This window comes from Gossypium raimondii, chromosome 5, assembly GCF_025698545.1.
Source record: "Gossypium raimondii isolate GPD5lz chromosome 5, ASM2569854v1, whole genome shotgun sequence".
In the NCBI taxonomy this organism is placed as follows: Eukaryota; Viridiplantae; Streptophyta; class Magnoliopsida; order Malvales; family Malvaceae; genus Gossypium; species Gossypium raimondii.
The window spans coordinates 13,816,372-13,840,141 of NC_068569.1; the positions used below are offsets into that span (position 1 = coordinate 13,816,372).

At 34.9% G+C, this 23,770-nt stretch overlaps 7 protein-coding genes and 1 non-coding gene across 8 annotated transcripts; 3 read left to right on the forward strand and 5 right to left on the reverse strand.

Moving 5' to 3' along the window:
• Window positions 1–344: 344 nt before the first annotated feature.
• Window positions 345–1,754, reverse strand: LOC105771238 (uncharacterized). The gene is made up of 3 exons (XM_012592650.2): window positions 1,526–1,754; window positions 992–1,049; window positions 345–678 (listed from the first exon to the last, which is right to left on the reverse strand). Exons 2-3 carry the CDS (start codon window positions 1,029–1,031, stop codon window positions 443–445), a joined length of 276 nt encoding a protein of 91 aa, XP_012448104.1. The 5' UTR covers window positions 1,032–1,049; window positions 1,526–1,754; the 3' UTR covers window positions 345–442.
• Window positions 1,755–4,477: 2,723 nt separating this feature from the next.
• Window positions 4,478–5,703, forward strand: LOC105768334 (putative F-box protein At1g67623). The gene has a single exon (XM_012588216.2). It carries the CDS (start codon window positions 4,833–4,835, stop codon window positions 5,550–5,552), a length of 720 nt encoding a protein of 239 aa, XP_012443670.1. The 5' UTR covers window positions 4,478–4,832; the 3' UTR covers window positions 5,553–5,703.
• Window positions 5,704–6,152: 449 nt separating this feature from the next.
• LOC105768335 (15.4 kDa class V heat shock protein) lies at window positions 6,153–7,035 on the reverse strand. Its single transcript, XM_012588217.2, has 2 exons — window positions 6,822–7,035; window positions 6,153–6,696 (listed from the first exon to the last, which is right to left on the reverse strand). The coding sequence occupies exons 1-2, from the start codon at window positions 6,970–6,972 to the stop codon at window positions 6,428–6,430; spliced, it is 420 nt and encodes a 139-aa protein (XP_012443671.1). The 5' UTR covers window positions 6,973–7,035; the 3' UTR covers window positions 6,153–6,427.
• Window positions 7,036–7,646: 611 nt separating this feature from the next.
• On the reverse strand, window positions 7,647–10,219 carry LOC105768331 (uncharacterized). Its single transcript, XM_012588212.2, has 2 exons — window positions 10,075–10,219; window positions 7,647–10,001 (listed from the first exon to the last, which is right to left on the reverse strand). Exon 2 carries the CDS (start codon window positions 9,786–9,788, stop codon window positions 7,890–7,892), a length of 1,899 nt encoding a protein of 632 aa, XP_012443666.1. The 5' UTR covers window positions 9,789–10,001; window positions 10,075–10,219; the 3' UTR covers window positions 7,647–7,889.
• A 443-nt stretch (window positions 10,220–10,662) lies between these two features.
• LOC105768333 (uncharacterized) lies at window positions 10,663–13,953 on the reverse strand. The gene is made up of 2 exons (XM_012588215.2): window positions 13,836–13,953; window positions 10,663–12,353 (listed from the first exon to the last, which is right to left on the reverse strand). Exon 2 carries the CDS (start codon window positions 12,279–12,281, stop codon window positions 10,998–11,000), a length of 1,284 nt encoding a protein of 427 aa, XP_012443669.1. The 5' UTR covers window positions 12,282–12,353; window positions 13,836–13,953; the 3' UTR covers window positions 10,663–10,997.
• Window positions 13,954–14,150: 197 nt separating this feature from the next.
• TRNAR-UCU (transfer RNA arginine (anticodon UCU)) lies at window positions 14,151–14,223 on the reverse strand. The gene has a single exon. It is a non-coding gene; the product is annotated as a tRNA-Arg (tRNA).
• Window positions 14,224–18,397: 4,174 nt separating this feature from the next.
• On the forward strand, window positions 18,398–20,998 carry LOC105768332 (UPF0051 protein ABCI8, chloroplastic). The gene is made up of 2 exons (XM_012588214.2): window positions 18,398–19,975; window positions 20,502–20,998. The coding sequence occupies exons 1-2, from the start codon at window positions 18,536–18,538 to the stop codon at window positions 20,718–20,720; spliced, it is 1,659 nt and encodes a 552-aa protein (XP_012443668.1). The 5' UTR covers window positions 18,398–18,535; the 3' UTR covers window positions 20,721–20,998.
• Window positions 20,999–22,172: 1,174 nt separating this feature from the next.
• Window positions 22,173–22,745, forward strand: LOC105771183 (uncharacterized). Its single transcript, XM_012592595.2, has one exon. The coding sequence runs from the start codon at window positions 22,278–22,280 to the stop codon at window positions 22,614–22,616; it is 339 nt and encodes a 112-aa protein (XP_012448049.1). The 5' UTR covers window positions 22,173–22,277; the 3' UTR covers window positions 22,617–22,745.
• The last annotated feature ends 1,025 nt before the right edge of the window (window positions 22,746–23,770 follow it).

Sequence of the window (23,770 nt, forward strand, 5' to 3'; positions counted from 1 at the left end):
GAGGTTCAAGTTGTATCGTCTCTCGATCTTGCAAATTCTAGTAAAATAAGTTCAAAATTCATTGCTAGTTTCCGTTTGAAAACCGAGGAGTTTTTGAGCAGCATGTGGGTGTATCTTTCATTGACCGGGCCGAAACAAATCGGCTGTAATTGCTGCCATCATGACATCAGACTGACCTGTTCGAGTTCTTCAGAAGGCCAATCTTGGGAAGCAAGTAACAACGTCGGCCGTCGTTGCGATTCTTGTTTTTGGGATCACGAAGCAACTCTGTTTGTAGTTTGCTTAGGAAATATTTAGTTAATTAAAGTCAAATTAGCCTAGTGCATGCAATGTAATCTAAGCTATGTCTTATATATCTATTGTTTTAATTGCAGAAACACTTGTTAACCCATTAAGCAAAGTACTTGAACAGAGCTGATAAACTGAAGAAAACAGTTTGCCCTTATTTATTCAGGTCCCTTGACTTGTCCCTCGACAGTGCAATATATTCATCTCTCAGGCTGTTATATTTGAGGATCAGGTCGTGGAAAGCTTCCTTATTCTCACCTGGGGTTTCCTTTTTCTTCTTCTGCTCCAACCGAAGCTTCACAGTTTCGATTCGTTTCTTGAGCTCTTGGATCTTCACCGTTCTCTCCTCGTGCTGCTTCTGCAGTGTTTCCAACTCTGACGCCGGTTTGCCTAACAGTTCAGTATTTCATATAACCAGCAAAATCCACACATACAAAAAAAGAAAAACAGCAGCTATAATTTGATTTAATTAATAAATTAAGTTGATAATTTCTAGATTGAGAAATCATGTTACTTCGGTTGAAAAAAATAATATGCATGATATCGGGGGAAAAGACAAGGGAAGGAAAGCGTTTGAATACAGCATATATATTATACAAGCTTCCATATTATGTACTTTTTTTTTATAAACATTTGACCCCCCAAATATGTTGTGTCTGAATTTATGGGGAAAATATAATTCGAAGTGGTAAGAATTTGGTACCTGCCGAAAGTTTATAAGAGCTACCACTTCTGTCTTCCATGATTTTCTTCCCAGGTTCCTGTTGGACGGCTTCATTCAGGCTCAAATTCAAACGAGCTATAAACTACTTCAAATCCACCAAATAGACTTACATGTTTTAAGCTTGATTTCCAAACAATTTGATGAATGCGGTAAGAAAGAAATAAACAACTACGCCTTGCACATAATGCCATTGGCATTTTGAGATAAGTAAGCATCAGATTTTACCTCAAAAACTATAGTTGAAACACTAAGTCAATGAAAATTAAGATTAAGAAGCTATTAGCTAGCGAAGATAATATAGTTTTAAGACCTACATTAGTGCTAACTCTGTTTACGCATGTCGCTGATGTGTCAACATCAACTTTCGGAGCCGAAAATTAGACCCATCGTTAACATATATGGCCACCTTGGTATGTTTTTCTTAATTAGCAATCAATATTATACATGCAACACAATCTTAACTAGCCTTATAAGAAAGAGATGAAGCTAAATCCAATGCAAGAAAACCCTAACCTTTTCTCTTTGTTGGTGGCCACACTTCACAGTGAAATGCAGTTGGTGTTATAATGAAAGAACTTGCTCAATTTACGTATACATATAAAGATGGAGCTATGACAAAGAAATAAGGTTTTTGCAAGTTAAACAGAAAAGAGCATCTTCCACTGATAGAAACAATTATTAAGGCCATAGAATCTCTGGGTACGATCATTTGCTGAGCCCCTTGTTAGTGAAAGTCTCTCCATCTGGTCCTCACATGCCCATGTATCTCTGGTGCTATTAAAAAAGAATCAGAATACTTCATATTTTCATGATGAGTGATGATGATATCATGCAAATAAGGAGCAATGTATGACGTGACGTCTTTTATTTTTTCTTCCATTTGGACATGCTTTGAGCTCATGAGACAAATAGGGAAATCAATCATGATTGATTAAATGGCACTCAATGCTTTTTGTTTGCTTTTCCGTATTGGCTCAGTTGCCATGTGTGCGAACTTTATTGGAAGTTCAAGGACCGTATAAATGAAACAAAGTTTCAACATAAAGAAAACTATGAGTGTAAGGTTTGTGGGATTATTTTTAGATCTGGAAAGATTGTAGTCATTTGATTAAGCTACATAACAAATTAGAAAATTATATTGATCACTTGAAACTTGTTAAATCTGTCACCGATATTGAATTTTTAAAAATCAATTTCTTTGTTGAAATTGATTGAATTGATTGAGTCATAATTTTTATATTTTACGTGACATGATCAATGATAAATTAATATTTTTTTCCTTTTATTTCAACCATTGATTTTAACTCCTCTAAATTTCTAAAATACCAAACCAAAATGATAAAATTATTATTCAAAAACACATTTTTTCTTTTTAAAATATTAAAATTCATACTTTTATACAATTATATCATGTTTTATAATTAATTTAAACGTAATTTTTATTGCTTAAAATAATATTTCAAAATAATTTGAATTATAAAAGAATTCAAACTAAGATTTATCATAATAATGACTAATTCAATACTAAATTATTTGTAAGGTTGGTTAAAATTTTCATTTCACACTTAAATCATTCAAATCTTATTATTCCTACTTTCTTTTCAGTAAAAATGTCACGGAGGCTTCAGTATTAGAGTTAAATTGTATTTTGCCCCACTTTATTCAAAAAATAAGTAAATTAGTCTATATACATTAAATCAAAGAGCAAACCGATCTTTTATATTAATTTTTTCATCAATTTGTATTGTTTTAAACTGGCATGATTGAGGAAAAAACCTGACAGTGACATGTGGCATATCAAGTGTATCTCATTCTGATATACAATGATAATTTTTAAATAGTAAAAATGGATAAAATTTTAACCAAAAAAAATAATTTTCTCTTTGATATAACATATAGAGACTAATTTGCTCATTTTTTTTAAATAAATGGAGCAAAATGCAATTCGACTCCTGCCACAAAGGCCTCCATGATACTTTTACCAAGAGATGTAAAATTAACATTGGTGCTCGCAAGCTACTTGAGTTCGACTTGAAAAAAATTTAAATTTAATTTGATAATTATTGAGTTGAGCTTGAATAGCTCCAGCTATCGATTGAGCTAAATTTGATCTTAGTAATACTTGACTCGAACAGTTCATGAGCCTTACCGAGCTTTTCATATTTTTATATTATTAAATTACGTTATTGCCCTTAATATATATTATTAACCTTAAGCTTAATTACTAAACCGAATTCGAGCTTGAGTTTGAGTTCAAGTATAGAAATTGATAAACGAACTTAATCGAGCTCAAGCTCGAGTAGCTCGATTATATCTCGAATCAATCTCGAGCTTAAAAATAGATGTTCGATTGAGCTCGAGTCAAATATCAAACTTCAAATTTCGAGTTGAGGTTGACAGTATTCAAGCTTGGCTCAGCTCGATTACACCCGTATTTTTACCCTTTCGTGATAAAAAAAAATTATGTGAATGAATTCTGAATATGAGGCAAGGTTTTGAAATGTGACGAGGATATTAATCTTTAAGAATAAATGGTTGTTATTAGAAAGGAACCTATGAAGTTAGGTAATGTTGAACTTGAATATTTTATTTATTTTATAAATTAAGTAAAAAGGAAAAGGGTAAACTACACTCATGGTCACTTTTGTTTACCTTAGGTTACATTTTAGTCACTTATGTTTGAAATGTTACGTTTTTGTCACTTATGTTATCGTGTTGTAACATTTTAGTCACTGAGCTATTAATTGTCACTAACGGTGTAACGGTAAGTTGATGTGGCACGTTAAATCATCATTTCAAACAAAAATTTTAGGGTAAATTATACAATCGATCCCCATATTTTTTTATTTTGAGCAATTTAATTTTTTTTATGTTCTTTACATTTTTTTTCTTTATTTTCCATTATCTTATGTTTCTCCCTCTATTTTCTTACCTTCTCCATTTCTTTTAACATATCAAGAAGTCGAATTGGCAGTGAAGAAATAAGTAGGAAGTCAAAAACCATCATTGCCTATAACCAAAACCCATAAACCCATACCATGTTGTTTTCTTCACCGCCAATTCGACTTCTTGATATGTTGAAAGAAATGGAGAAGGTAGGAAAATAGAGGGAGAAGCAGAAGAGAATGGAAAATAATGAAAAAGAAAGAAAGTCAAAGAACATAAAAGAAAAAATTAAATTGCTCAAAATGAAAAAAAATATGGGGACCAATTTTATAATTTAACCTAATTTTTTTGTTTGAAATGATGATTTAATGCGCCACATTAGCTTACCGTTATACCGTTAACGACAATTAATGGCTCAATGACTAAAATGTTACAGCACGATAACATAAGTGACTAAAACGTAACATTTCAAACATAAGTGACCATAAGTGTAATTTACCCAAAGGAAAATATTAATTATATATATAGTATATACATATAAGTTTGTTATCGTGTACAATAGTGGTGAAGTATAAGAGTTAATTCATGTAAGTATAGTTTAGATTTTCATGTATAAACGTTATAGTAGAAACGTTTACTAGTCAAACTTGCTCCAAAAGCTTTATTGTTCAAAAGGTGGCCGATGCCTGATGGCGGCTGTTTTTGCTTTTTACTTCGGTTTCTAATTCATTGAATGGGCAAAAGCAATTGGAAACAATAACTTGGTTTTAAGGATGCGTAAAAATTGTATTAAATATTTAATCCTACCAATTACAGGATTTTGTTTACCTAATCCTGGTCAATCATGGCACCGCCTCTAATTCCCTTCTTATATAGCTGCGCTTTGTAGGATTTGATTCAAGAAGCAGCTCCTTTATAATCTCCCAACGGAATCATGACGAATAAAATTGTTAACGACATCGCAAGGTTACTTCCAGAAGATATGTTGTCGGAAATTCTCAAGCATGCGGCGTCGAATTCTGCCGCTGATTTCGTCAATGCCAGGTTAAGTTGCAAGGCCGTTCGTGCTGCTTCGAATTACGATCAAATCTTCGACAACGTTTCAATGGAGAAACTTAACTTCGTTCCATGGCGTAAAAGCGAGAAAGTTTTGCAAAAAAGATGCGAAGCTGCCCAAAACGCCGAAGCTTTATATAGGAAAGGAATGATGGATTGTTTTAGTCTAAGAGAATTTGAATTTGGTCTCCATTGTTTGAAGAAAGCGGCCGAAAAAGGTCATGTAGAAGCTATATATACTTACGGTATTATCTTGATTTGTTTCGGGGGTGAGCTAAGGGAACAAGGGCTTCGAATTATATCGTCTCTTGATCTCACGAATTCTAGCAAAAGAAGAACAAGAATCGTGACCAGTTGCCGTTTAAAAACCGAAAACTTTTTGAGCAATATGTGGGTGTACGCTGCATTGACCGAACCCACACGAATCAGCCGTAGTTGTGATAGTGACATTAGGGAAAGACCGAATAGTTCAAGTACTTCTTCGGAAGGCCAAGCTTGGGAAGCAAGCAAAAACGTCGGCTACTGTTGCGATCCATGTTTTTGGGACGGTGAAGCAACTCTGTTTTGCAGTTTGCTTAGGAAATATTTAATTAATTAGAGTGCACGTAATCTATGCTATTTCTTCTGTTAATTGTAGGTACCAATCAATATTCCAATTTGTGGCTCAGGTGATTTCAATTTATTTTGGGCCGACATTGATTAAACAAGTTGCAACTTTGATAATGATGAATTTGGTTTATTCAATTAAAGGTAAATGTAATATTTTCGTGGATTTTTTTCAACTTCAATTAAATTAGTTGTTCTAAAGATTTGAGTGATGGTCCCTAGTCCCAATGGCTGCTACGCACGTGAATGATCTTTTTTGTCGTTGTAGTGAGAGATCCACCCAAAAGGGAAAAAATTATCTAGCAACTATATCAAGGGACTGTTTGGGTAACAGACTTCGTTTAGAGTAGCAGCAGCAAAGGGAAAAAAAAACAAGCCCTTGTTGTTAACTTGTTTGCAGTTAAAGCCTGTTTGGTGGTTTGAATGCGTATCTTCCACCTCAGTTCATAGCTGTTCTACAATTTAGATTCCAATAATCTGACCAACTCATCGGACAGATAAGAGAGAGAAATTGAAACATGCCAATATAATGTGGGCCAAGTGCTTGTGTTTCTTAACATATCAAAATGAGAGGTTTCTTTTCTTTTGGAGATGGAAGGAATTTTAGATTATATTTAATCAAATAAAATGTAATGTACAGTTAATCCCATGTCCATAAACATGTCTGCTGAACCTGGATGTTTGTTTCCTGGAAAATTCTGAAGTTTTAGAATTACAGGAGCCATAGTCCAAACCAAATTCAATCTTTCATCCTTGGGATCAATCTTTGGTACAATCAAATTCCCCAGGTTCTCACCCCAGACCAATCATAGCCCACAATTAAGGTTTACAACCTAAAGAAAAAAAAAAACAATAATGTTCCCAATTTCAGGCGGCCCTTGCAAGAACTTCGACCCTATCAGGCACATCTGCAGGGTCAATATAGAAACCACCCCTCCTGAAAGTCCTTGGCACGGTTACTGTCAAGACCCCATCTTCATATTTAGCTGATATTCCATCACTATCTATGGAACCAGGCAGCCGGAATTTCCTCTTGAAGTCCATGGCTGGTTTTGTTGAGTCATCGATGGCCTCGGTCCTAATTATAAGATATCTTGAGTCCTCAACTTCCACTTTTATTTCCTCCTTCCTCACCCCTAATGTATAGTACAAAAAGAAAAAAAAGAAAAACCATGGCATGAAACTAGTTTCTGGTACATAAATTAACAAGGTAAAGGAAAAGAAGATAATGAAGAGAAAATTTTCCATGGCAGAGAGTTACCAGGAAGATCAGCAGAGTAAACATGAGCCTCTGGGGTTTGAGTCCAATTAACATGGTTTTCAGGAAGAAGCTGGTTGGAGAAAAGGGCAGGAGATGGAAGGAGATAATGATACAAAGGAGAAAGTTGGTATGATGGGAAGGAAAACTCCATTTTTAGGGGGAGGGAACTTTTCTTGGCTGCCTAATGGATACATAGCGATTGGGGTTGGTTTTATAACGTGATAGGAACAGGGTTGTCTGCACTTTTATAGGCCAAGTGGGCAAGTTGGGGGTCATGGAGGCATTTAATTGAGGACCTTATTGGATATTCAAAGGTTCAATCAAACTTTACAGTACTTTGTATAGTAAAAAGGTTGTTTTTGTAATGACAGACTTGATCTAGCATGGCATGGGCTGTCGAAAATGACATGTTACTTTCACCATACTTGCACATACTACTCCTGAGATTTTAAAAGGGAGAACTAAAATATTTGTTCGTGTACAGATTTCATACCAAGTATTGAAGTATTCAGGTCCATGTAAGCATTAGGACTGGAACTTGGTTGGTATCCACGTATATATTGTAGGATGAAAAAGGAGAAAAAGAAAAGGAATAGAAGCCACGATTCTCATTTCCTCACGAAACAGTCGTGTTATTGCAGTCAAAATCATATATGCCATTGCTAATTCCCTAATGGTCTCAGATACTTTAGAAACAGTCTTATTATAGAAGTCAAAATCAAAGAAAACAGAAAACTGTCTGACTATAATAATGAAATTTACCACCAAGTTAAAAGTTAAGCAGAATAATATCTGGTAGCTTTCAGTCAGAGGAGGGACAAAAAGTTCGTTCGCAGCCATTGTTTTTATTAATCAGAAGTGATAGAAAAATAATAAAGTTTACATCATTGTATTCAACTCAATAAGGGAAACAGCCTATCTTGCAGTAAGAATTTCATTCCCAGATTGTCTCTCAGCCAATATCTTATCAGTAGGTAATAAAGCAGTTAACAACATTCAACATCTACTTCTAAAATAAAATCATGAAAAAACTTAGGTTCCGGTGTCCAGTGATGCCTGAAACTTGAGTCATGCATTTACCCCCAGCACAAATCCATTGCTGTAAGAAGGAAGATTGGTGGAAGAATCGTGATTCTTAACTGGGGAACGGAAGGGATTAGGTGTCACTGGGTGGGTAATATGTAGTCCAGCACCACGTAGAACCTGTTTAGCATTTGCACACAAAATTTCAGATTGCTCAGTGAAGAAAGCAGGGACGCCGATGGCTTTAATCAGATCAAGAGCACCACCCCAGCTGGAATACCTATCCAATGCACAGTTCAGAGCAACTATAACATGGGGGGAAGGCAAGTAGGTGGCTTCTTCCTGATAAACACCCCTTACTAGATTCACCCTAACTCTGCTACTAATTCCTGATGTGGTACCTGACAAGTTTGTCGGAACTTCAGGTCCTACCATAATGATTTGTATATTACCCAACCCGTTTAACAAGTGACTGATTTCAGAAAATGCAGGCATCCAATCCATCTCCCCTTCAGGCCCCAGGTAGTGAAGAATCACCTCCTTTCCCTTTAGTAAAAGATTCTTTGTATTGATACTGAGAGCCGTCAATATATGATAAACAGTCAAAGGGTGGGAAAGAATATCAGCAACAGGGCTCGACAATGGCAGGGACCGAAGGTTATAGTACTCGGACCAACCAGAAAGAAGGATAGGGCTAGAGATCCCATCTCGTAGTTGGTTGTGGAAGGGCAAATCACCAGGGTATTCTTCATCATCTAGCCCACCCCAGGAATCCCATAACCCACCTTTAACTGGAAGGAGACCAAAAGGGCAGTGAGAGTAGCAACTGCACTTCCTTCTCCACATCCCTTTCTGATGGATTCCCAATGATTCAAGCCATTTACAAGGTTGGGCAGCAGAGCAAGGGAACATGAAGATTTTCATTACAAGCTCTTCTTCCCTTTCCATCATAGCTTTGTACAGACCGCACATGCTTTTATGTGACTCCTTCCAGTGCTGCTTTTGGCAGAGAGAAGTGCAGTAGACCACTGCTCGACATCGCCCACAGCAGAGAGATTGATCTCCATTAACTTCTTTCTCACACATTGCACAATGCCTTGAGCTTGAATTTGAGTTTACTCTAATATCCATGAAGGTGACCTCATCTGGAGGCTCTGCATACTTGGTTGGTGTTGAGCTGGCGGTTGAACTTATCTTTTCTTCATATGCCTGACCAGGTGGATGTGAGATTGTAACAGCAACAAGCTCATGACCTCTAGCCATTTCTGGAGGCCACTGAATGTCAACTGTCTCGATAAAGGGGCCAAAACTTATCAACTTTGTCCAGTTTGAACCACCTTCTTTATCCGCCTGAAGCAATGGGTGCACCAAGGAAATGGCTCTCATGAAAGCATAGACAAACTTCAGTTCTTCCAGGGTAGGATTCCTAAATTGAAGCTCACCAGAAGATGTGCAGCGTGTGACATCAATAACAGGAAACCGATCGTTCCCAGATGCTTCCAATGACAATGACTTGATCATTTTGCGGTTGGAAGGAAACATTAATGTCTCAAGCTCGTATGTGACCCTCAAAAGCTCAACATTTGGAACTCGAATTGTCTCCCTTGAGCCTGTCATCTTCTTAGCATCATTTTCAGATCTAAACATATAAAACCCAATATCCCCACCATCTCCTCCAATGAACTGGGAACACGGAAAAGGCTGTTTTTTGCCTGACCAATCCGAATCTTTCCCGACTCGGACACCAAACAAATGCCCTGGGCGCAATCTTCTCCAAGGTTCAGTTCTATATAAGGCAGCAGAGGCTTTAAATAAGAGCTTTATAAAGTTAGAAGAAATGCCTTCTACCTTCATAAGGCACGTCCCGGATCCAGGACCGAGACCAGGACCAGAACCAAATTGCTCCTGGAATCTATCAAACAGATTCTTCAAATGTAAATCCATTCCGACCCTAGTATGAAATCTACCAAATCCTGGATGTCTCTTAGAAAACGAGATAAAAGACAACAATTCCAGTTGCAAAGATGAAATCAATCAAAATCTGTCAAGAGATCTCATAAGATAATCACTTTAAACCCAGCATTTTTTCCAAGCATATTCAGTAAAGAGCAGCTATTCCAGCAAGTAATTGCTTTACACGCTAAAACTGCTTAAAACCTAGAAAGAAGGAAATTCTGATTACCAGGCAAGATGAAAGAGTTAAAAGCAAGAATGGAAACCAGTCAATTACCTCAATTTGGAAGACAAAAGGTTAAAAATTCATATCATGTCTTAGCTGTACTTTAGAATTCTCCTTCAACATTCGGATTCAAAAGAGTGGAAGAGCTGTCAAAGATCCGTTGCCTTTTAACTTTCAGACCTAAGAGTTTACAGTTTGTACAGCGCACACTTCAAGTAAAAGACCAAAAAGGGAACTGATCGAGACAATTAAAAGGTTGTTGTAAAAACCCAAATTAGCCCATATTTTAAGAAAAAGAAAAAGAAAAACCCCTCTGATTTCATGTAAAATTATCAAAATATACCTTAAATAACATATTTCATATTTCCTTGACTAAAGTGATATCTTTAAATTATATAATTTTGATATGTATTTCTCCTACTTAACCTTTAGTTACCCATTTAAATAGGTAACAAACAAACCTATTTCAGTCATTTTGACAAACACCATATCAGCTTACGTTCCCATTCTTTGAAAGCTTTTCTTTTTTCCAAACTATTGCAGTACTTTTTCACTTGCTGATAATAAAAAGAACTACTACGGTATTTTCCTAAGCTTTTCCCAACAAAACCTTTCTCACTCAAACCATGAGCCTCATCATCAGGAATGGTATACAGTTAAGCATTATATAATTACAATGACAGTTGCAAATTTTCTGTCCAACTTATGGGTCTTTTTCTCTTTTTATAAAAATAAAAAAAAGAAAGAAAAAATGTCCCTGAAACCATGAACAGTTGCACACAATGTAGACTGCTTAATGTTGAAGGTAGATTGCAAAGAGTACCTATTGCAAATAATCCAAATTTGAGAAAGGGTACCTAAACACCACCCCCAATGTCACCTATACTCAATAATGAATTAAACACTAATCATTCATCAAGACCTTCGACTGTAAGGCTCGTTCCTTTTCTGTTTTTAGTTTGACAACTTGAAAACTAAGATTGTGCTGGTGGGATGGCATCTTTGGCATTAGATTCCACGCAATTGGTGTCAGCCGCCATTAAGGAACTACTACTATCTTCGGGTACAACCATTTCTGGAACAGTTTCTTCAGCTGCAGGCTTGGGCTCAGATGGGATAGTTTCTACTCCAAATATCGTTACTGGTTGGCTGGTCATTGACTCAGAGCATGAACCTGTCGTAGCAGTTGTGGCAGCCTCATTTGAAGATAATCCATCCATGTGAGACGTGCCAACTCCACCAATTATCTTTGTAGCAAGCTCCAATTCAGTATCTTGAGAAATATCTATATCTTGCCTGGATGAAGCCTGGTTTTTGAACAAGTTGATTTGAGTGGGTTCACCACCATCGGCTTGAGCTTCAGGCTCAGAAGTTTTGGGAGTGTCAAGGATTTTCACATCATCATGAAACAATTCCTGTGACTTAAGATCAGAACATACGGCCTGGTCATCAACTTGAGGATTTGGATTTACAGTCTTAGCAGCTGGCACATCAGCAGTAAACATTGCAGGCACTGGCTCAGATGTATTAAGTGCCTCCACGCTAATATTTGGTCCTTTCATCAGCTTTAAGGCTTCAAATCCCAGCGGTGACTGATCCTGTACCATAGCTTTATCTGTCTGCAATCCGGAATCTAAGATTCGGTCTTGCAGGACCTTTTGCCCCAGGGGAAGACCAGTGTCATTAATTGGCAAGTTACTAGCTAGAGGAATTGAAATAGAGGCAGATTGGCTCTTACTAGCAGCCATGGCACCAGAAAAAAGCCCAATTTGTAGACCTTGGCCTGGAAGGTTAGGTGCATCATTTTTATCCTCAACAGGCTTCTCATTTTTCCCTGATGAAGGACTCACAGTATGGAGATGACCCTGTGCGTTTACCAATGGGATAGGAATATCATTTCTTTCATACATCTTAGCATGCGGAGCCACATCATTTTCAGCAGTAATCGGAGTGAATCGCCCTGGTAGAAATGCAACACCCCTAAGATGCATGTCGGTATCACAAACCTTAACATTAAGAAGATATCCAGCATCAAATGAACCTTCAATGACACCAGAAACCATCTGACCTACTATTTCATTAGACGTAGGGTCACTTGTTCCCACACTCTGCTTGTTTTTCAGATTCTCAGTTGCAGGTGTCAGAGGTGTGATGTCCCCTTGAATACTATCATCCTTACGTGGACGCCCACGTCTCCGCTTTACAGGGGGATCTGCTGTCAAGGATATGCTCGCCCCTTGACTCTGGTTGCTCATCATCCATAAATGGATGCACAACCTCCTTTAAGCTATCTTATAACAAATCCTAGTCAATAATCTTCCTGCGTTTACCTGCAATGATGAGAGTAATTAAAACTTTGTCATCCATATGCCCAATCAGAACTGAATGCACTAGGAAAATGGTAGAAAAACATAGTTAATCAACACTACTACCACTTCTTTTGCCATGCTAGTAAACAGTATTTTACAATAATCAAATATACCAGACTATATAACGTCAGTTCCTCTGGATTATTATTAACGTAAAGTTTGCCTATTGGTGCTATAGCTAAGTGTTCTCTTGGAGTAGGCCCCAGGTTTTGGCCTAATATTTTTATTTTAATAAGTGCTCAATGCCATAAAGGAATTAATGTCTTAATTTTCTCAAGTGACAGTATATAAATGGGTTAGATTTGAACAGCTAAGATCACCTACTCAACAAAAGGAGCTACTGGCGAACTCAGATATGCATATCAAGAAGGTCACCAATGTAATAGGTAGACTCAACAAAAAGCCAGATGGATGCAAATACAAAAATATATGGGAACATAATTTGGGCACCTAAGCAGACGATAAAGTTACTAAATGCTTCATAGGTTCTCTGTTTGTTTAAGATGCTGAAGAGTTTTAAATTAAATCAATACAAAGGAACAAAATCACAAAATAAATGCTATGGGTGTCAGGACCTTAGACCTTTCCACCTCTACGAAAATACCAGGCGGGATAAAATCAAAATATAGATATTGTCTGTGAAGGGTGTCTGGAAGTCTAAGCATGACCAAGAATTTCTGGTACAGATTTGATATCATGATGAAGGCCCAAAGTTCAAGCCATAGATGTTGCTTGTTTCGTCTATTCTTTTAACATTTTGTCAACAGCAATGTACTGGTTGGCTATATCTGCCAATGAAATGCTAAACAAATTCCCATTTTTTATCTATGATTTCTTAACCCAAGTCTCACACTATCAAAGGATTTTGAGACTTGAGATAACCAAAACTTCATCCTCTAAACAATTTCCAACATGGAATGATACTCAATAGAGCTACAACTTCGATGTACAAAGAGAATATACGGAACATCACAATCACCGACAAAAGATGGAAGGGACAGTTCTAATATCTATGCATAACAAACATAAAAACATGGAACCATTCTATAAATCAACGCACAACAACCTACACTTTTGATGACCTTTTTCCAACAGAACAACGTTATTCTTGGATCAAGAAACACCCTCAAAAATAAGAAATTTTGAACCCATAATCATAACCCAAATCAGGCAAGAATGAACATAGGAACACCCTGTTGAATACATTCCAAGTTACAACGAGTCCAAAAGAACAAAAGAACCATCTTCTTCACAATCTAAAGAGGAAAATGAATCTGTCTAAGTTAAGAAATAAGACACAATCCCAAATACAAGTCTCTTACTCATTCCATCAAAATGTAAAAGGAAAAGAAAAGAAAAGAGAAATGAACTCGGTAATCAAAACGCAACGACATAAGGTAAACTACAGTTTCTAAACGGGAAAAGAAAAGAAAATTAACGTACCTTTTGTTTTTACGAGAGATTCCGAATCAGTGAGTGGAAAATGGGTGGTGAGATAATCAATAAACAAATCGAAAATTTGCTGATTTTTCTTCTGATTTCTTTGGAGTGGCTGTTTAGTTCGCGGGATAATATAAAAACTGTAATGCAACGAAACACGAAAGGCAATCAAGTGTTTTTGGGCCATTAGTTGGGCTTCAATTCGCTAAATTGTTAAAAGAGAAATCGATAGAAAAGAACTTAAACTTGGCCCAAAAAATAAAACTGGACTTTTAGCCTGCTAAGACTCTCGAACCCAAAAATAAAAACTATTTTGATCACACCTGGTGGGACTCGAACCCACAATCGTCTGATTAGAAGTCAGACGCCTTATCCATTAGGCCACAGGTGCTTCTTACATAACTTGGTCCTATAGTTTTATAATGTGATTAATTAGTCCAAATAGTTAATATCATTAGCTTTTCAATTAAAATACTATGTGGTTATATATAACTTGAATACCTAAGTTTTAAAAACCAACACATGACTTCCTATTTCTTTTAGATTTGCATTGTTTATTTTTCTACATTATAAGACAATGGTCAAATTTCAATTCTGACTCTATACTGTGCTGAGACATGTGATTTAATCTATATATTTTAATTTTAAGTTAATAGTAGAAAGGCTCCTGTACTTGGGGGTTTGTTCTAATGTAGCATTTATTGTAACATCCCCACTTTTTTTTTAAAAAAAAAGAAGAATATTTATGGTAGAAGTCCTTGAATAAGTGATCTATAAATAAATAGTAGTATAAGAACTTGTGATCATTTTTAGAGAAACCGTCAGACATGAAAACACAGAGGATTATTCGTAGGAGTATGTGGTTAAGTTAAAAATTCGGTATCGAGTTCATAGATTAAATTGAATAAGTTAGAAAAGTATAGAAACTAAAGTACAATTATCTTATTTTATTTTGATGGAAAGGACTTAATAGTAAATTTTCCATTACTTTAAAAAATAAATGATTTCATGATAGCTTTTAAATAAATTTTATTAAGTAATAATATTTTAATAAGTAATAATATTTTATTATATATATAAGAGAGAAAAAAGCTTGTCCTCTTTCTTTTTCACGTCAGATAAAGGGGAAAGTAAAAAATAAAATTCTTCCATCATTTTCCTTGAAATTCAAGTGTAAGTTATAGTTTTCTTTAAAAAAAAATTAGATTTTGAATCTTCAAGATTGCTTTACATATATATACTAATAGTTTTTTTTTAATCAAGTATTTTGAAAGTTGTCATTAAAGGACATTGATGGAAACTTAGAAAACTTTAAGTGAAGTAGATATATTTTTGGATAGGAAATTATTTGAAGATAAGTTCTAGCTTGTTAGAAGTGTGAAAAAGAAACAAAAATGGATAAAAAGTTTATTTGGTATATTTGGCCATGTTAAAGGGGAAGTAGAGAACATTGGCCACTTTGTGTAATATTAGTGCTAAATGATAGCTTGTGAAGCAGTGAGTACTCTGATGAATACGAAATTGAAAACGGATAATCGAGCCTAAAAATATGTGAATTTCGGACTAGAAAACTTAAGTTGTCAATATGAACAATCATGCATATTTAAGTTTGTTTTTATTGGTTTTAGTTTTAGAATGGATAAATGATGTTGTTTCGTAATAAACTACTCCTATTGTAGCTAAAAACGAAGCGAACATCTTGAAGGAAAAATGTGAAGAAAATGAGTAAAGAGATTCAAACTTCGATTTGTGCTAATATCTTATTTTTATTACATAAAGCTTTAGAATATTTAATTTAATATGACTAGTTATATTTGTAACAGCCTGATTTTCAATGGTATCAGAAATAGTGGTTCGAGGCCATTAAATCCGACCAGTAAGTTCGTAAATATTATTATTTAATATTTACGAGTCAAATGTGATTTTTTTTAAATGCATTCCCGGGACTCCGTACCGGTAAATCGGATTCGTAAATATTTATTAAAATATTTACGAAGCTAGTTGTGTAGTTAATTAGGTTTTGATTAGGTAAGTTTGACTTAATTAAGGGTAATTAGATAAAAGGACTAAATTGAATTGATTGTAAGAGTTTAATTATGAAATAGAAAAATCAAGGGACTAAAATAAAAATAAACCAAAATGTGACACTTGTGCGGTAATAATAAAATACATGTGTAATAAAATATATACATATATTTGTAATAATATCTATAATTTACTTATTATTTAAGTATAAGATATTTTAGATTAAAATATTATTATTATATTATATAAAACAAAAGAAATAAAAGAAATAAGAAAGAAACAGAAAGCTTAAAACGAAACAGAGAAGGAAAGAAGGAAAGAAAGAAAAGGAAAATTGGGGTTTTGAAGTTCCAAGCTCAATTGGCAAGTTAAATTAGTCTATTTTCTTATAAATTTGATGTTTTTCGAATCCTAGAACAAAATACTACTTGATTTAAGTTGAAATTTTAAAAGTTAGTAAATTTTAGATGTTATTCATGTTGAATTAATTGATGAATTAGGGTTAAATTGATTGAATTTCAAGTTAGGAGTTAGTAAAGGGTTGATTTGTAAAATAAACATAAGTTTTGAATAGTAGGGACTAAATTGAGAGAATTTAAAATTAGGGATTTATGGTGAAATTAGAGAGTTAAATTAGTTTAAAGTGGAATGGAATGAAAATATAAAATTAGTTATGAGAATAAAAGTTAGTCTCGGTTCAGGGACTAAATTGGAATTTAGGCAAATATTAAGTAAAAATTGAAATATTTAATGTGAGATTGAATGGTGTTGTATTGATGATTTTTTAATTGTTTTAATTTGGTAGATAGCGTTGTACCAAAATTCTCGACTAAAAAGGAGAAAATATAGTTGACGATGAATAGTTCGGAATTCCTGCTTGTCTTTCTAGTTTTATAACTTCATTAGTCAATTTAAACAATTAATATTATTAACTACTTCAATTAAGGTGTGGACATTAATTTTTCTTAAAAATATTATTCTTATAAAAAATAATTTTGAAAAATTCTAATTAATATTTTAATAATATTATTTATTACATAATTATTATTTTAATGTTACAATAAAGATTTTAATAAAAATATTTTAACAACGATATAAACTAAATCACACTTTTTAAATCCCAAAGTAAAAAAAGACTAATTTTGGAATATGAAAACTTAGAAATACTTTAAACTAGGGGTGAGTAAAACTCGATTCAATTCGAAAAAATCGAAAAAAAATTTGAATTTCGAGTTAAACGAATCGAGTTATTCGAATCAACTCGAATTTTTTTTCGAATTTCGAGTTCGAATCGAGTTGAGTTTTCGAATTCGAATAACTCGAATAATTCGAATAATTCGAATATTAAACTATAATATTTTACATTTTTACCCTAAACTCCCAAACCTTTTTACTTTTCCCTCAAAACTTTTACTCCTTCACACTTTTCCCCCAAAACTTTTACTCCCCTCCCCTCCTAACCCCCCAATCTACCCAAAATCCATTTCCCACCAAAATTTTACTCTTCCATTTAACTTTTCTCAAAATTTTACTCCAAAAAACCGTCAAAACATTTTATTTTCCCTCACAATTTTTACTTCCTCCCACTTTTCCCCTAAAACTTTTATTCCCTTCCCATCCCACCTCTCATCTCCTCCATTTTTTTTAATATTTCCCTCCAAATTTTTACTCCCCCTATTTACTTTCCCTCAAACTTTTATTCCCCAAAATTTTTTATTTTCCCCCTAAACTTTTACTTCTCACCCTTTACTCTCAAATAAAAAATCAAAATTATCAAAAAAAAAAATCACTAAACATAAATAGTAATAATTTTATTTATATCTACTATTTATATTATTAAATTAAATTTCACATTTTATATTATTTATATTATTGAATTGTTTAGTCATATTGAATATTTATATTAAAATTGAATTATTAATTATGCCATAAAATATTCGTGTTAAAATTTTATATTGGTATCAATTTCACATTTTATTTTTAAAATAACTTTTATTAAAAAATCATATTTTTACATTTAATTTATTATTTAATTCCAAAATACATAGTGACAAGAATCTAAAGATAATTGAAACAACTAAGCAAGCAAAGAAGCTAATCAATATATAAAAAAATTAATAAATAAATTATGAGGTGATAAAAGTTAATAAAAAAATTGATTAAGGTGGACAAATTTTATTACGATGGGTGACAATAGTTACAAGGACTCAAAATTATTTTTTAAAATTTAACTCGAACAAATATATTCGATTCAATTCGATTCGAATTCCATCTCACTCGACCCGATTCGAGAAAATTTCAAATAAAATTAGGATGATAAAATGAGATTCGAAAACTCAATTAACTCGAAAATTTTTAATTCGATTCGATCGAATGCTCATCCCTACTTTAAATATTCAACAAAATATTAGGCTCTAAAACCCTTACCGTTACGTGTTAAATTGGTGGGTCCTACAAAAAATTCTGTGGCTAGTGCGTGTTGCCCACAAGACCATCTAACAATATCATAGCCAAGAAAAATTAAGACAAAAACAAAAAGAGAGAGAGAGAGAGAAGAAATTAGATAGAAACCAGAAGCTAGTCATTTCTAATTTCACGTTAGTTTTAATTTCCTTTTATTTATTGTTTGTTTGTTTTCTGGTGCTTTCTTTCTCTATCCTGAAACCACAGCCGTAACCATGTCTTCCTTGCTAGCCAACGGTATTTCCAGCTTCTCACCACAGCCTACTTCCGATTCAACCAAGTTCCTTAAAGGGTTCTTCCCAAAGCTCGATTCCGTCAAACCCATAACCCCAAAACTCCAAAGTTCAAGGCTTTTGAAGGTCAGAGCAGATGTTGGTTTCGATCCTCAAACCCTCACGTCAGATCCCAGCTCTTCATCAGGTAAATCCTACGATGACAAAATCCAGGAAATTCTTCGAAACCGTGATTATGATAAAAAGTTTGGCTTTACGATGGATATCGATTCTTTTGCGATACCCAAAGGGCTTTCTACAGAAACAATTCGTTTAATTTCTTCTTTAAAGGAAGAACCTGATTGGATGGTGGAGCTTAGGTTGGATGCTTATGAGAAATTTTTGAAAATGAAAGAACCCAAATGGTCTGATAATCGGTACCCGCCGATTGATTTCCAAGATATTTGTTATTACTCTGCGCCCAAAAAGAAGCCAGCTCTGAATAGCTTAGATGAGGCTGATCCTGAACTTCTAAAGTACTTTGATAGATTGGGTGTCCCTTTGAATGAACGTAATCGATTGGCTAATGTCGCCGTTGATGCGGTTCTTGATAGTGTTTCAATTGCTACTACGCATAGGAAGACCTTAGAAAAGGCTGGGGTCATTTTTTGTTCGATCTCCGAGGCAATTAGAGAGTACCCTGATTTAGTTAGGAAATATTTGGGGAGAGTTGTGCCTAGTGAGGACAACTATTATACAGCTTTGAATTCAGCTGTTTTTAGTGATGGGTCGTTTTGTTACATTCCAAAGGATACGAAATGCCCGATGCCAATTTCGACTTATTTCCGGATTAATGCATTGGAAACTGGGCAGTTTGAGAGGACTTTGATTGTTGCTGATGAGGGAAGCTTTGTGGAGTATTTAGAAGGATGTACGGCGCCTTCTTATGATAGGAATCAGCTTCATGCTGCTGTTGTTGAGTTGTATTGTGCTAAGGGTGCAGAGATTAAATACTCCACTGTACAGAACTGGTATGCCGGTGATGAGGAAGGAAAAGGAGGGATTTATAATTTTGTTACTAAGCGTGGACTATGTGCTGGAGATCGTTCGAAGATATCCTGGACCCAAGTGGAGACGGGGTCTGCTATTACTTGGAAATACCCAAGTGTTGTTTTGGAAGGTGATGATACGGTGGGCGAGTTTTACTCTGTAGCACTCACAAATAACTATCAGCAGGCAGACACGGGTACAAAAATGATACACAAAGGGAAGAATACAAGAAGTAGGATTATCTCAAAGGGTATTTCTGTTGGACATTCAAGAAACTGTTATAGGGGGCTTGTTCAGGTTCAATCAAAGGCAGAGAATGCTAGAAATTCATCACAATGTGATTCAATGCTTATCGGCGATAATGCTGCTGCAAACACCTACCCTTACATCCAGGTGCGAATATTTGATTTTTAGACATCTTTCTCGTATATTTTGTGAAAATATTTGTCTCTGGACAAGTTTTTAGTGATATTTTGTGTATGGAGGTGATTCCCATTTCTTTCCTATTTGCTTTTCCTGTTTACCCATGTAACATAGTGCTGCAAACCTCAAGCTGTTTGATTGATATTTTGGCATACATATGTTTTCCTTTCTATCCAACTTCTTGTCATCTGTGTCTGAACTGTATTACTCTTTGCTGAAACAATGTTGACTCCCATACCATGCATGCTCTGTAATGTCAATCCATTACCATGTTTTACCAACAAGAGCTTTATTCAACCTCCTATGAAGAAACAGTGGAATGCCAGTTGGGATAGAACTTTATTCTCATTATTATTTTTGAATGTTTGTGCTGTAATAGTTACTTTTCCCACAATGCCATTACATTACCATTTACGGTTCATTGTTGTTATTTGTTGTATCAAGAACCTAGATGCTCCATTTTGTTACTTACGATTGGATTGCTGTCATTAAACAGGTCAAGAATCCATCAGCTCGTGTTGAACACGAAGCCAGCACCTCCAAAATTGGTGAAGATCAGTTATTTTACTTTCAGCAGAGGGGAATTGATTATGAGAAGGCCATGGCTGCCATGATTTCTGGATTTTGCCGTGACGTTTTCAATGAGCTTCCTGATGAATTCGGTGCTGAGGTGAACCAACTCATGAGTCTGAAGCTCGAGGGATCCGTGGGTTAAGTATGATGAAGGTTTTATTCAATCGAGGCCATGTTGGACAATGAAATAATTTTGTCAATGAAATCAATAACGTTCAAGCTCTTAGCATCTTTTTACAAATGACTAGTTAGCTGTAATGTACTTTGCTGTTCCCGAAGTGCTGTTTAGTGTATTTCCTGGAATATACCTCTGTGTATATATTTGATCTCTTAAACCCTGAAAAACTGTGTTACATACATTTTAGTAGTCCATTATGTGTATTGCCGCGGAGAGGAATAAGATCAATAAGTTTATGTCAATATTACCAAATAATTATCTTCTTTTTCTTACGAGTTTGCTTTTTTGTAAACTGTCGGTGTAATTCTATTATTCACCAGCAGTGTTGGAATCTGGTTTGTTGCATTTCTAATGGGAAAGTTAACATCAAAGTTAATAAAACTTGTTTGTATTTCCAGCAGGTTATCCCTTGAACCATTATTATTACTGTGATGATGATGTAGATACCAGCAGACCTCTTCTATCATTCCCATGCTTGTCACTTTCTTTGTTAATTCTCAAAAGAATTTTGAAATAATTGGTCCTTTTTATTATTGAAAAACAATTTACTTTTGAGTCAACGGTTTGACAATATACAATCTGAACATAACTAGTGGGTAGACACTTGTTTGCTTACAAAAGATGCTTCATGGCATGTCATGGCGGTGGAAATTTGGTCTGTTTTATATCGGCTACCTTTGACTTTAATATCTCTCCTTTCTGTCTGTGGCCCAACCCGACCAATAAAACACCGAAATGATATCTTTGTTACACTCTTCACTCTTGAGTACTTTCCATATATGGCGTTCTCTCAGACCTATCAATAGCTGGATCATATGCGCTGATCCAGCTTTCCACCACGTGCTCCATTTCTCCTTGCAATTGGGATTAGGATAAAGCCTTTAGAGTGGTCAACGTGATTATTAAATTTATAAAAATAACCGGAATTAGCATATGAATAACTTGATTTTATCTTATTTTGCAAGAAATGTTTATTTTTTTACATGCGGATAAATAAACTAACATATCCTGATCTTGTAGTAATCTTTTTGCAGCAGTTACAATAATAACAGGAAAACATATAAGGTCTAATTAAGTAGAAATACCCTCAATATTCATTGATAATATTTCTTCATTGGATTTCTATACTTTTCAACGATTTAAATATACTTCATGCTTAATCTGCATTCATTCATTTATTTTTAAAATAAATTAAAACCCAACCTAATTTGATGAGTTCTAAATTAACCTGCATTCAATTAAAAGCTTAATAATTATCTTATCTAGTGGCATGTTGTTTCCTGAGCATTGCAGCCCAGAGCAGGTCAGTTTTCACATTGAAAAAAGCCAGCTAATTTAAAACCTATATTTCTCCATAATTATTGTTATTTTAATTTTATCAAATGAATATTGCTTCACATGTACAGCTTCAATAGCTTAGATACATCCCCCCCCCTATAAATATTGCTTCAACCTAAGGTCTCGTATTGTTTCTCTTTTAACTCCCTCTCTGGTAGTAGAATCTTTCCCAAAAAAACAAAAATGGTGATTCTGAGGAGATCAAATGGTTACTCAAAGGTGGATAAGGAAGACCCAGAGGAGATAATCCATCGACGAGCTCAGTTCTTGATCCACAAAGTGCTGGAGCGAGCAGATTGTAGAAGAAAACCATCGTTTCTACGAATCAGACTGTGTAGGCTAAAGGTGAAGATCGGGAGAAGATTGAAGAAGTTAAGGAAGAGTGCGTTGGTTAGTATTTCGGCAGCAAGAACTGGTGTTTACAAGCAGGTTATGGATCAATTGAAAACATGGAGACGCTTGTTTAACCCTGCTAGTCATCATGGAACCATTGCCACCCTTCCTCGCCCTTTGTTAACTTGAAACATATATATATGTGGCCTTTATATTATACACATTTTCTCTGTGTTTTTTTTTTTGGTAAAATATAAGAATGATTCGTGTTTTCTTCTTTTTGGCAATAACAAGTTTCTTCTTCTTTTTCCTTTCGTATCTCGGCATTGCTTCATTTTTGTTCGTCGCCAAAATTAGAGCTTTCTAGTGGGTTAATTTGTTTGGTTGAGAATTGAATTAGATCATCATTTGGAAAATTCTTGCTTTCCTTTTTTTCCTTGATGAAATAAACTCAAAATTGGATCTGCAAAGAGGATAAGGATAATACAAAGACATCATGAAAAAAAGTTTTATTTTACAAGTTTTCTTTGTAATAGAGGACAAATCCTTGTTCCATTGATATTTTTCCTTTTTTCAGATGAACCCCAAAATAAAAAGTGAGGATTATGAGATTGTGGTCCTGGTTCCAGCTAGGTGCTTAGAAATGGTAAGATCCAAGCGTGATTTATGATTGACCCAAGCTGAGATTTGAAACAGCTTCTCACATGGGTTTCAACTTCGAATTAGAATCAGCAATTTACTCATTTACTGAAATGTTGGCCATAAACCAAACAGCCGAATTAAAAGCTTGAAAACGATTGGTACTTTAGTGAGTGCTTGAAGGATCTAGCTACAAACCAGACATTTTCCCCTCTATCCTTATCATGCCGCACTGTCCTGACTGTACTCTCCCACGTCCCCAATCAATTACTTTAATTATTGATTCGCTCGATGCCGGTGCCCAATTGGCTTCTGGTCAACCCAATGACAACCACCCCGGTCTAATTAATGCTATTTAAACATTTAAGTATATATATTGTTTTTTGTCTATTTGGGTTCTTGAATAGCTCATTGAAATCGAGTAGTGTATGATTCTATGAATATACAGTCAAACTAGCAATAATAAAAATTATTAGTTACTCAAACTCTTTTGGCACTCATCGTTGTTCATGCACTGCGCACCTATTAAATAAAACCTCGGGACCACGTTGCCCCTCAAATTTCGTATGTCAAAAGTCATGCTTCACAATTCTTACGGCTACGGGCTTCCCGTGATTTTGACTGAGGTTAGTTGATGTTTATGTAATGTTGGTGATGGATTGGACTGGTAAGTGCTTTTTGGGATCGATGAACCGAGTTCTATA